Source organism: Cotesia glomerata, linkage group LG7 (assembly GCF_020080835.1).
Source record: "Cotesia glomerata isolate CgM1 linkage group LG7, MPM_Cglom_v2.3, whole genome shotgun sequence".
Taxonomy (NCBI): Eukaryota; Metazoa; Arthropoda; class Insecta; order Hymenoptera; family Braconidae; genus Cotesia; species Cotesia glomerata.
In genome coordinates this window covers 17525183-17538909 of record NC_058164.1, presented here as the reverse complement: position 1 = coordinate 17538909, position 13727 = coordinate 17525183, and the positions used below count along the sequence as shown (strand labels likewise).

Sequence of the window (13727 nt, the reverse complement as noted above, 5' to 3'; positions counted from 1 at the left end):
GGGATTCGAACTCAGAACCTTCCGAAGACATGTCGGCTACTCTACCATTTGAGCTATCCGGTCTATACTAAATTTCCATTCGCTTATTCTATATACATTAAGCCACACCGTCCATCTTACGGCAAGCATTTTTACAAATATAAATAATGCTGTGAAGCGGGAAAGAATAGAAGTTACGGTAATTATAACGTTAAGCGTTCCACGTTTACGTAACAGGATAGTTCAGAGGAAAGGATTGAGAAAGAATTGGAAAGAACCTTTTTAATAAGAGCTTATAGAATATGCAAGAAAAAATTTGGATAGCTCGGACTGGGATTCGAACCCAGAACCTTCCGAAGACATGTCAGCTACTTTACCATTTGAGTTACCCGGTCTATACCAAATTTCCTTTTAACACGCTTTTATATTAACCTCACCTGTATGTTTGTATGTTTGTATGTATGTTTGTATGTAACTCTCCTTCGCATAAAGAGACTACCATAATGATATTATTTAAATTTTGATTATTATCAACCTAGAACAAAGGTGATGACCTTCCTAGTCATCCTCTGATGACCATCCCGAAGTTATATCTCGAAACCAGGTGTTTTCCTCCGTAGGTTTTCATCGGGAATGGCACAGATAAACCCGTACATTAACCCGGAATCCTCTGATGACCATCCCGAAGTTATATCTCGAAACCAGGTGTTTTCCTCCGTAGGTTTTCATCGGAAATGGCACAGATAAACCCGTACATCAACCCGGAATCCTCTGATGACCATCGCGAAGTTATATCTCGAAACCAGGTGTTTTCCTCCGTAGGTTTTCATCGGGAATGGCACAGATAAACCCGTACATCAACCCGGAATCCTCTGATGACCCAGAGAGATCCGCTACTTCACAGATATACACAAATATCATGATTTATGATGTATACTAATATTGCGTTGGCTTTATCTATGGGAAAGCGTTATGACTCGACTGCAGTAAAGGGTCAAGCGACTCTTAGCGGATACTTGATTTTGGCACCCAGAGAGATCCGCTAGTTCACAGATATACACAAATATCATGAGTTATGATGTATACTAATGTTGCGTTGGCTTTATCTATGGGAAAGCGTTATGACTCGACTGCAGTAAAGGGTCAAGCGACTCTTAGCGGATACTTGATTTTGGCACCCAGAGAGATCCGCTAGTTCTCAGATGTACACAACTGTCATGATGCACATATTAACATTTCGTAGCTTGTGCTTGTAACCAGGGCACCTCCACGTGGTGACGGCGGGCAACAGAAGTATCTGGCAAAGACCCTGGGTTAATAATATATATGCCGTCATGGCAGGTACAAGTGAGTATTTTACGATGCAGGGATTCGGAGTCCCAGTATCGGCGTTTGGTCAGAGTGAGAAAGCAGGCTCGCAGGCGTCGTCATCAAGCGACTGCAGCTCTCTAGTAGTGGGCAACTTGGCTACTGAAGAGTATACTGTTACAAGAAATAAGTTGTCTGATAAGACAACAACAAAGACAAGAAAATCAAAGTCTGTTAAAAGCGTTGCGGGATTCTCAATCGAGGAATCAGAAAAGAGAAAAGAGAAAAGAAGGCTCTATATGAAAAATTATAGAGCCAAGCAATCAAAGGGGGCTAGAGAAGCTCGTTTGCGACAAATGCGTCAGCATGCAGCCGAAGTCAGAGTCTCAGAATCTGATCAAACTAGAGAAGCTCGTTTGCAGCAAGTGCGTCAGCACACAACTAAAACTCGGGCCTCAGAATCTAAACAAGCCAAAGAGACTCGTTTGCAGCAAATGCGTCAACATGCAGCCAAAGTCAGAGCCTCAGAATCTAAACAAGCCAAAGAGACTCGTTTGCAGCGAATGCGTCAACATGCAGCCAAAGTCAGAGCCTCAGAATCTGATCAAACTAGAGAAGCTCGTTTGCAGCAAGTGCGTCAGCACACAACTGAAACTCAAGCCTCAGAATCTAAACAAGCCAAAGCGACTCGTTTGCAGCAAATGCGTCAACATGCAGCCGAAGTCAGAGCCTCAGAATCTGATCAAACTAGAGAAGCTCGTTTGCAGCAAGTGCGTCAGCGCACAACTGAAATCCGAGCCTCAGAATCTGACCAAACTAGAGATGCTCGTTTGCAGCAAATGCAGCACCGAAATGCTGAGTCAAGGAGATTAAGTAGAGCAAGTCTGACGGGCTTTAAGCAATCTATTAATACATTTTGTGATAAGACTTGTGAAATTTGCACTAAACGGTGCTATCAACATCAAATTTCTAAGTGGACTGTAGATACCAAAGTGGCTCGATACCTGCCTGACGAACTAAAACAAAAGAATTGCTTGACAGTTTGTAATCGTTGTAAGGTCCATTTGACTTCAAAGAAAAATTTTGCACCATCTAAAGCTTATTGGAATAATCTGGACCCAGGCTCTATTCCAGAAGTGATTGCTGAGTTATCACAAGCCGAGCAGAGGCTTATTTCACGCATTATACCATTTGTTAAAATTATAAAACTTAGTGGTGTATTTGGTCAATATAGTTTTCGAGGTCAAGCAGTACCGTTCGCTCAGGATGTTTTCGAAGTTACTGAAACTCTTCCAAAGATGTTACCAAGATCTACAAGTGATGCTGGAATAGTTGTCATTACTGAGCATCTTGAAAATATTAACATAACACGACAGTTTTCAGTATCGAGAAATAAAGTATATGATGCCCTCAATTGGTTAATCGCAAATAATCCACTTTATAAAGACGTCACTATTGATCATAACGTTGTGATGAATGACGATGATATCGTAAGAGCAGAAGAAACACCGCCAGAAGTTGCTGTGGAGACTAGAGAAGAACCTCCTGAGGTGGCTAGTGCTTACATAAGCATCAACGAGTCTGCGAGAATTGTACGCGCTTCATGGCATCAAGGAAACGATACCATATTCACATCAGGATATGCAGGTGTACAATGCTGTGCAATGGCATTGTCAAACATCTTAAGGGCTAGTGTTCTTATACCACAATGCTGGTCGACAAACACCCTTAATCTGAACATGTTAACAGGTGATCGAATCTACAGTGAAGTAAGATCTCGAACGGAGTTACGTTTATCTGCATATCCTATTGAAGCTGATGGCTACTTACTTGTGCGAAATTTCAGTGTGATCAAAGACGATTTGATGGTATTTGACAAAAAATTTCAGATTACTTTCTTGGATAAACCAAACATATATGGAAGCTTGTGTGATAAGTATAATAGCGCAGACTTTGGCCGCACCCTTCATCAAGGTCTGGAATACCTGTTTGAGGGACATAGTGCTGGCATACTGATAACAGGTGGGCAATCGTTCGGAGTGATGCACTCCGATGGTAAATATTACTTCACCAACTCACACGCTTGTGGCCCAAAGGGATCTAGAGCGAATGACAATATGGGAAAAGCTTGCATCATCGAATGCGACAATTGAAAAGAGTTGGTAAGGATCTGTAAACGTGCAACAGGTAGCAGAAATGTCCAATACACTCTTGATTATATTGACGTTGAGGTCTTTGATATAGATGATGGTCCTGAGGAATCAGAAACACAACAGAGTATTGCGAAGTTACCGTCAGCATCTGAAACGATCACTTGCCAACCGGATATAACTGATCTAACAATTCCTCTGCAGACATCAGTAATGGCATCGATCGATGTAATGCAACCCAATGTAGAAGATGAACTACACGTTTCACAAAATCTCAACGAGATCACCCGTAAAACAAAAGACAATATCGTCAATGTGGGACATGAACTAAAAGCAGAAGAATTTGCTTGGTTTTTCTTGTTTCCTTATGGAAAGAATGGTTTCAAAGAGCAAAGGCCCGTAAATATTACTGCGTTAGACTACTTTCAATTTAGAATTTTGGGAAGTGATACAAGATTTCAACGCAACGATTATCTATTTTATGCTTTATCCTTCTTTGAATTTTATCGTATCACAAGCACTATATCAGCATGTGCTAAGAAAATTGTTAACAAAGAAGGAGCAGTCGAAGATGTCCATCTGTATGTGAAAAATGTAAGAGGTTCTGCAGCTTATTGGAGGTCAGCTTTAAACGAACTCTTAGCTCAAATTAGATGTCTAGGAGCTCCAACATATTTTGTAACATTTAGCTCAAATGATCTTAATTGGTTAGATCAACGAAAAGCTTTGTTGATAGCTGATGGTAGACCTGATGTTGATCCTAATACGCTTGATATTTATGAGACTCAAAGACTTATCGAAAAGTACCCAGTAATTTTGAGTCGACATTTCATGATTAGAGTAAATGCTCTAATGAAATTTATCAAAAACAATGATGATGTATTTGGTGGCAAAGTAAAAGACCATTGGTGGCGTATCGAATTCCAGAATCGGGGCAGTCCTCACCTTCATATGGTGATCTGGATTGAAAATCATCCAGAGTTTGATTCAGAAGAAGGGAAACTTCTTCTCGATCGTAACTGTTGCTGTAGAATGCCTACAGAAGAAGAAGATCTAGAGCTCCATGATCTAGTTCTGAAATGTCAAATTCATCGGCATACACATACTTGTACAAAAAATAATACTTCCGTAAGATGCCGATTTAACTTTCCACGTCAAGTATGTAACGAAACACGGATTGTGTCTCATTCATCTGAGGATTTTCTTCGTAACGGAGGAAGAATTTGTTTACTTAAGCGTCGAAAGGAAGATGCGTGGGTAAATAACTACCATCCAGATTTATTAAGATTGTGGACCGGCAATATGGATATTCAGCCGTGTGGGTCAAATGAAGCGATAGCGTACTACATAGCAAAGTACCTATCGAAAGCAGAACCTGAAGGTGTAGATTCTGGAATTGCGCAAGCAATACAGCAAATTCGACGTGAAGAGACAGATATTTCCCGTAAACTGTTCAAGATATGTATGAAGATTCTTCATGAATGACAAGTATCGGCTGCAGAATGTGCGTATCGGCTTTGTCATATTCCATTACGAGACAGCTCGCGAAGCTGCATTTTTCTCAACACGAGAAAGCCAGAACAGCGTTACAGGGTGTTGCAATTCGACAAAAGCGGATATGCAACTGGCTATTATAGCAATATCTTTGAAAGATATGAAAAACGTCCGCTACAACATCCTGACTATGATTTTCCGAACATGAGCCTTACAGAATTTGCAATGTTGTTTGAACCATTCTATCCGAAAAAAGTAAGCGAGACTGAAGAAAGTATTGATCATGATGCGTATGAGGAACATCCAAACACACGTCGCCAATTTATCACGTTGTTGGATAAGAGCAAAATGGTTGTGAGGAATGTTCCCGCAGTTGTGAGGGTACCATACTTTATAGCGGCATCAGATCCAGAAAACTTTTTCTACAGTTTACTTATTCAATACATGCCTTACCGTTCGGAAACTGAACTACTGGAAGGTTTTAATAATTCCAAAGAGGCCTTCTTAAACCGAGAGGATCGTTTGAAGGAAATGAGTAGTCATATGCGCCAATTTCGAGAACGAGATCAACAGCTTGAAAACGCATTCAATCAAATACGTGCGTTTGAAATTTTAGAGCAGCCAGAGATTATCGACCCTGAAGCTGAGGAAGAAGAAATACCAGAGATAGAAATGAGCAATGAACAATTCCAGAGAGCACAGCAGGCTATGAATATTGATCAAAAACAATTGTTCGTCGCCATTACAGAGAGTATCAAAAATCAGCTTAACGGTGACACTAGGCGAGAGAAAATTTTTGTAACTGGTGGAGCAGGCACCGGAAAAACTTTTCTTTTTAATCTTTTGAAAAACCAAGTTAACCGATGTTATGGAAAATCGGTTGTAAAAATTGGTGCTCTCACTGGAGTTGCAGCACGGTTGGTCGGTGGAACTACACTACATCGTCTGCTAAAACTACCAGTACAAAAAGATGGAGTTATTGTAAGCATGCCGCTTCTAACTGGTAATTACTTGAGAGGGATGCGCCTATTATGGCAAAATGTTGAGTTCTTGTTCATAGATGAAATTTCTATGGTACCTTATGAGATGCTGTGCATGATCGACTCTCGTTTGCGTCAACTAAAAAGCCGGGACGCTTGTTTTGGAGGCATAAATGTTTTACTCTTTGGTGATCTAATGCAGTTACCACCTGTCCGAGGACATCAAGTATTACAACAACCAGAGCACATGAAACCTGCTACACATTTATGGCGGCTATTCCGCCTGGTTAAACTCAAACAAAATATGCGCCAACAAGGAGACACAACGTTTATAGATGTGCTTAACGCCCTAAGAGTTGGAGAATTAACATCTAAGCATATGGAAGTTCTTTTAAGTAAAGTGTCAACAGATGCTACTGATGAATTTTCGATCGAGAGAGCTTTGAGAATATATCCAACAAATGACCAAGTTGCTAGACACAACGAAAAAGTTCTCCAGAGTTTTGAGGATAAAGGGACTACGATTTATACAATTAATGCACAAGACCAACTCATCGATGCTACACGAAATTTAGGTGATACAAGTTTAGACTCTGTTATACCTAATGATATCAATAAAACAGGAGGTCTTCCTAAAGTATTGAAAATATTTGTAGGAGCTAAAGTGATGTTAAGGTCGAACATTGATGTGTCAAAGGGTTTAGTGAATGGCAACATGGGCTTCATTACCGAAATTATATGGCCTAATTTTCGCAGGGACCAAGTATACGCGGAAGACATCCCGTCAGTCCGTATTGATTTCGGTTCAGATGGTGTCCACGTAATTAAGCCAATATCAATACAATTTCCAGCAAAGTACAGCTATGGAACTGCTGAGAGACGAATGTTACCGCTAATCCTGAGTTGGGCATCGACCGTTCATAAGATGCAAGGCTGTACAGTTGATCATACAGTCATTTATCTGGGCTCTCGGCTGTTTGCTGCGGGACAAGCATACGTAGCACTCAGCCGATGCAGATCTTTGGACGGGATTCGAATTGAGGACCTTGATTGCTCCAAGTTGACGGGTAAAACCCTATGTAACAGCGAAGCATTAGATGAAATGGAACGACTAAGAAATAATTCATAAAAATTGATTCAGAAATCCAGAACCTAAATAATTGCAGATGCCGTAACAAAAGATGAATATAATATACTATGGAATCGAGAATTTACCCGTAGTAATTTTTCCAAACCTACCCAATGGTTTGTAAGTTGACAGAGTCGTGTATAGTGAATTTATAGAAAAAAAAAATTTTTTTTTAAGTCCACAAAGCAATACGTTTGAATTAAGACAATACGTATTGCGACTAGGACTTGGAAAAAAAAAATTTTTTTCCAAGTCCACAAAGCAATACATTTGAATTATGACAATACGTATTGCGGCTAGAACTTAGAAAAAAAAAATTTTTTTTCCCCTCTCAAGTCCACAAAGCAATACGTTTGAATTAAGACAATACGTATTGCGGCTAGAACTTAGAAAATAAGAAAAAGATATAGTTTATTTATGCTACGTATGAGATAAATAGTCAATATTCTGACAGTCGTGCTGTTGCGATATGAGCGTGAGGTTTGGGACATTCATATGAAGACGAGTGTGGTAGATGTCGCACTTGAGAGAAAATATGGAATACAATCGAGTTCATAACGATGAGTCATGCCATATATTGGCCATAGATTACATACGGTGATGTTTCGTCCGAAACGTACATACTGTAGATAGCTAAAGCTACTATTTATTAATAAATATAGTTTAAAAAAACTAAAAAAACACGCTTTTAAAGAATATTTTGAACTAAAAAGTTAAAAATAAATATAGTTTAAAAAAACTAAAGAACACGCTTTTATAAATAATATCGAACTAAAAAGTGGAAAATAAAAAGTGGAAAATAATTTTAAAAAACTCAAAAAAGTAGTATATAAAAAATACTAGCAGAACTGAGAGAAAAGCGTGGGGCGCTCGATATATGAAAATTATGGCACAAGGCGCCCCACGCTTTTCTCTCAGTTCTGCTAGTATTTTTTATACACTACTTTTTTGAGTTTATTTTTAAAATTATTTTCCACTTTTTAGTTCGATATTATTTATAAAAGCGTGTTCTTTAGTTTTTTTAAACTATATTTATTGCTTATTCTATATACATTAAGCCACATCGTCCATCTTACGTTCCACATTTTTAAAATTAAATAATGCTCTGAAGCTGGAAAGAATGGGAGTTACGGTAATTATTACGTTAAGCGTTCCACATTCACGTAACAGGATAATTGGGAGGAAGGTATTGAGATAGGAATTGGAAAGGACCTTCTTACTGTGAGTTTATAGAATATACAAGAAAAAATTGTTTATGTTTTCAGAAAAATAAAGTTTTTAGTGCTAAAACAACTGACTTAATAGAGTTTATAAGTTACTAATAAGATTATCTCGATGGATATGAACTTTATCTAAAACCGAAAGAAACTCTTTTGTAGAAAATTTAATTTCCTACAAGCCTGTTTTGATGATTTTTTGTCCAAATTCAAATACTGTGACAAATATTTAAAAAAACTATGATTTTATCGAAAAAAGAACTTCAATTGACCGGAGGCACGTGTTATTTTTCTTTAAAATCAAAAAGCAAAATTTTTCCCGTAGTTTGTTATCAAAAGGAAGGATTTTTTTGGGCGTCGGAAAAAATTTAATTTTTAACGACCACCCTAGTGTGTATAGACGTGTGGGTTATGAGAGTATGTGTATTAACAGCGTCCCCTCGCATGCGACAGTTTCTGTGCGAGGTGATTCGCTGGCTACTTAGTTAAGGGTTTAGCGAGTTAGGTGTTTAACAGCGTCCCCTCGCATACGACAGCCTCTTTGCGAGGTGCTTCGCTGGCTACTTAGTTAAGTTTAGTTTGGTCAGTCGTCAGTGAGTCTGTAGTCTTAAGTTATTATAGTGTGAGAGTGAGTGTGCGCAACTTGTTAAATATTGTTGTTATTAATAAATCCTGGATATTGTTAATTAAAAGTTTATTCATTTCAGAGCACCTTCCTCCACTCTCTCTCTACCCTGTAAGATAAGCTCTCGGCTCTGGAACCGGTTTCAGGAACCGTGATAATAACCTGGTGGTGCCCTTTTTGTTCATTAATTTAGCTTTCAATTTTGTTGTTTTATTATTTTATTTAAATTTAATTAAGGGGCCAATTGAGCAGAAACCAATCTGTTACAATACATATCGATATATAATTCTGTGTTGTTATATAAAATTTTATACAATTTTTAACTTCCCGCTAAGAAAATTGAAAACTTTCAAAAATCGGGAAATTATTGGTTTTACCCCGTTTTGCGAAAATCGAGTTTTCATCAGATCTCGACGTTTTAAGGTCACAGGAAGCTGTCCTGACTATTCCCGCGATGGTGTCCGTGCGGATGTATGTATGTGTGTGTGTGTGTGTGTGCGTGTGTGTGTGTGTTTTTTTTTTTTTTTTTTCTCATAGAGGAGGTAAAATACATTTACGTATGCCAGGACTTGGTGTTGGTGCCAGGACTAGGTATGCTGCTATCTTTCGCCGGTAGTTCTTCTGCTTTAGTATGTCTGCCCATATCTCAGCTCCATAAAGCAGTACCGAGTGGACTGCTTCTAGAAGAACTCTTTTCTTTTTTGTTCTTGGTCCCATGGTGTTGGTCATAATTCTTGCTAGGCTAGGCACCGTCTTGCTGGCTTTCTGGCATGCATTATCGAGGTGTTCGCGAAAAGATAGTTTCTCGTCTATCATTACCCCCAGATAGCGCAGGGCCCTTGTTGACGTTAGTGTTGTTCCTCCCATGTCCACAGCGAATGGTTTTGGGAACCATTTTTGACGAGTCAGAACGACCATCTCGGTTTTGTGCTTGGCGAGTTTCAGGTGGTGTTTATCGAGCCAAGTCTCGACGGCATCAATGGTTTCCCGAACTGATAGTTCGGCCTCCTCTACGCTGTCTACTATTATCGTGGCCGCGACGTCGTCTGCAAAGCCCGTTAGCTCTACTTGCTTTGGTAACAGAATCTTAAGAAGCTCGTCATAGTCGGCGTTCCATAAATCAGGCCCCATTATTGAGCCTTGCGGCACGCCAGCCGTTATGGCGTATTCTTGTGGTCCTTCTGTAGTTTCCGCTATTAGCTTTCTTTCTTCAAGGTAGTTGTCGATTAGTGCCAAATTCTCTGGCTTTGCGTCAAATTTGTGTTCCAGAGCGTCTAGGATATCTCCCCAATTTGCGCTGTTAAATGCGTTTTTGACATCTAGCGTGAGGAGAATGCATACTTTACGAGCTTTGAGGCTACCAGTCCATGCTTCTCTCGCTGTCCCTACGACTGTCTGGATCGCGCCGACTGTTGAACGTCCTTTCCGAAAGCCATGTTGGTTTGCGGCAAAGCCTCCAGCACGATCGATGTCGTTTCGTAGTCTTCCCTGTATAAGCTTTTCAAGCAATTTCCCAGCAATGTCCAGCATACAAAGTGGTCTGAACGACAAGGGTGTTATAGGGCCACCTTTGCCTTTATCGAGTAGAACCAATCTCTGCCGCTTCCAGACCGCGGGAACCGTGCCAGTTGCCAAGCATGCGTTGTAGGTGTTCAGGAGTATGTCTGGGTATTCCAAAGCTACAGTCTTGATCACCGATGCCGGGATGCCATCAGGGCCAGGTGCCCTTCCTGTTTTGAGAGATTGAGCCGTGCCTTGTAGTTCCTTGGTTGTAAAGGGTGTTGCTTCGCCGTTTCTAGCGTAGTGTTTCTTCTCCCGCGGCAGATGTTTGGGGAACAGCTCCGCTACAATGCTGTCCATTAAGGCAGGAGACTTCGGCGCTTCTGGTGAAGTCTTTTCAAGTCGTTTGGCGACAATTCGATAGGCTTTATTCCAGATATCTTTATCAAGGTCGTTACAGATCACTTGCCACAGTTTCGCTTTGCTTGCTTCGATTGCCCAGTTTAGGTTCTTTTTGGCCTGCTTATACTCGCTCAAATGTAGATTTTGATTGGGGGAGCGTTTTGCAGCTCTCGTTGCTAGCCGACGTAGTCTGTGGCATTTTTTCCGGAGTTCTGCTATGTCTGTTGACCACCAGAACGCTGGCCTAGGGAATGTCTGATTTTTCAGCCGCGGCTAAGAGGCGTCACATGCGGCAGCAATTTCCTTGATCGTATTTAGCACTACCTTTTCCGTTTCGCTGCAGGTATCCGGAGTCGGGTTGTTCTGAAGAATAGACCAGCTTCGTGCAAGTGAAGCTTGCAATGCCTCTAGATCAAGCCTCTTGGCATTCCACTTCCGCTTAGAAATATCTCGTTGTGGAACCGAAGCAGATGCCAATCCAACGTTGAATGTCACGAACTGGTGATCACTACCGTTGTATTCTTCGGATACAGTCCAGTCTTCGATCATGTTGGCAGTCCTTGGAGTCGCCAACGAGATGTCGAGGATGGATTCTTGGTACCCTGGTCTTCTAAAGGTCGTGGTGCTCCCGGTGTTCAGCACTATAAAGTCGAGTCTAGCCACGACGTCATTGACCTCGTTACCTCTGGTGTTGGAGAAAGCAGCGCCCCACTCAGCCGATTTAACGTTGAAGTCTCCGGCTACGATGACTTCGCCGTCGAATTTAGTGACCGCATTTTCTATATTCGCCAGTTTCTGTCGGAACACACTAATCCCTTCGTTAGGTGAGAGATATACGCTCATGAAGTAGGTTATGGGGGTTTGAATCCAGACAAAACCTGCTCCACATCCGCTGTTGTTGACGGTAACGTTCTTTGTGTTCACAATCCAAATTGCTGCCATGCCAGCTTCGTCTGCGAACCATGTTTTACCTTCGATGTTTAGATATTGCTCGCAGATAAAGCAGACGTCGATTTTATCTTCAAAGACACGCTGGCGCAGCAGGTTTTGCGCCAAGGCGCACCTATTCAGGTTGCCTTGTAGTATGCGTGTCATTTCTGCCCTCTCTTGGCTTCTACAAGTGCTGTGCGGAATGCCTTGCAAGCTCCAGTGCCAGAAATATAGCATAGACCATCCTGGGCATTTTTGTCCGGAGCACAAAGGAAGCATTTTAGCGTCTCCGTGCAGTTTACGGCCTTGTGGTTTTCTCCACCACATTTGTAGCAGCACTTGCTTCTGTCTGGTCCCGCACACTGATGTGTTTGGTGTCCAAAACCAAGACATTTAAAACAGCGTGTTACTTTTGCAACTGGGCGTATATGACAGTTCACCCAACCGATCATTACACGGGCCTTGTCAAGGGCCTTAATCGCACTGGCCTCGTCTACTTCGCAGAAGGCTGCCCGATTGCCTCGTGGTGTGGGTTTTGTCAAATTTACCCGTTTGACCTCCAGGCTGTCAGTGAATTCACGTTTAAGTGCTTTACGGACTTCGCTCTCGGTAGAGATTTCATCCAAGTCGAGGATCTTGATCGTTGTTGTTGGTGTTAGCGTCTTGACTGTGCCGATGTTTGCAGTGGCTGTCTTTACTGCATCAGTAAAAGCCTTGCTGTCTTCGGTCTTTCGAGCCATTTCAAGGAGAACGCCTGCGTGTTTCGTCTTTTTAATAGACTTTATGTCTACGCCCGTCTCGACAGGGCTTACCTTGGCCTTGATTTCCTTGAGGAGATCAGCGTATGTTCGCCCTTCAGCTGGTTGGACAAGCACAGCTTTAGTTCTTGGCTTCTTCATCCTCAGTTTCTTGGAGCTACCGTTGTTTGGCTGGTTTTGGGCTGTAGCAGATTAAGCCGCTGGCTCCTGTTCTTTCTTTTTCTTGTTTTGCCGAGTCACTTTGGTCCAAGTATCATCCCGGGCTGTCTTTTTCTGTGCTGGGTTGTCAATTTCTGCGGAAGGACTGGGTGTGGACAGCGGCCTCTTCTTGTTGTTGCCCTCTCCCTGCTGTGATAATTTCTTAGGAGTGACCAGAGGTGGCTGTGACTTTTTGCTCAGACTCGGAGATGTTTGAGTCGTTGACGCCGACGTCATCGGTCTTTTGTTGGCCAGCCTATATGCCGTACTAATAGACGTAACCAATTTTCTGATCTCATGATGGAGATTCTTCTTGTCTTTTATAAAGTCGGCTAACTCTTCGATCTTGCTGCTGAGCCACTCCATTGGTGACTGTTGGCCTGTAACGGTCGGTACGGAGTTGATTCTTCCTTGGTAGGTTTAATTAGTGACAGGAGCAAAAGGTCCTCCACTTTTTGGAGGAATGTTGCTCAGCTGTCCGTTCTCTGCCATCTGGGCTGATTTCGTACTCCCTGTAACCTTGCTAGCATTGCTAGACAGCAGAGCCATGGGGTCTACTCCGCTGTTCAAACGGTCGCTTGATAACGACGAGTTTAGGCCCGTTTGCACGCCTTCCCTCCTCGGCACTGAGGTATTCCCCCTCTGCACCGTAGACGATGTTTGAAATTGATCTGTCATTTTCATATCATCTTTTGCTAGGTTTTGGTCCACCCCGAGTATTCTATTTCCTCGGTACCCGACGCATCTGACGTGCAGATATGCCGGGCATTCCCCTATCCACCACCTGGGGAGGCAGCCGATGCGGGACCCAGCAAGCCCGACACGAGGTGTGTGTGTGTGTGTGTGTGTGTGTGTGTGTGTGTGTGTGTGTGTGTAAACCTCTTATAACTTTTGAACGGCTCAGCCGATCGGATCAAAATAGGTGGCGATCCAAATAATATCATTGCCATTAAATTTTGTGAAAATTTAAATTGATTTGATTCGCTAGATTTTGAGAAATCTCAAAAATAAAATTTTTAAAAAATCGTTTTTTTGGAATAACTTCTAAACGGCTTCA

General features: G+C 41.6%; 2 protein-coding genes across 4 annotated transcripts in view; both read left to right on the top strand.

Moving 5' to 3' along the window:
• Window positions 1–13727, top strand: part of LOC123268757 (ATP-sensitive inward rectifier potassium channel 11-like) — a 213340-nt gene that overhangs the window by 40923 nt on the left and 158690 nt on the right. The gene's annotated exons all lie outside the window — the stretch shown is intronic.
• LOC123269708 (ATP-dependent DNA helicase PIF1-like) lies at window positions 5136–7040 on the top strand. Its single transcript, XM_044735543.1, has one exon. The coding sequence runs from the start codon at window positions 5136–5138 to the stop codon at window positions 7038–7040; it is 1905 nt and encodes a 634-aa protein (XP_044591478.1).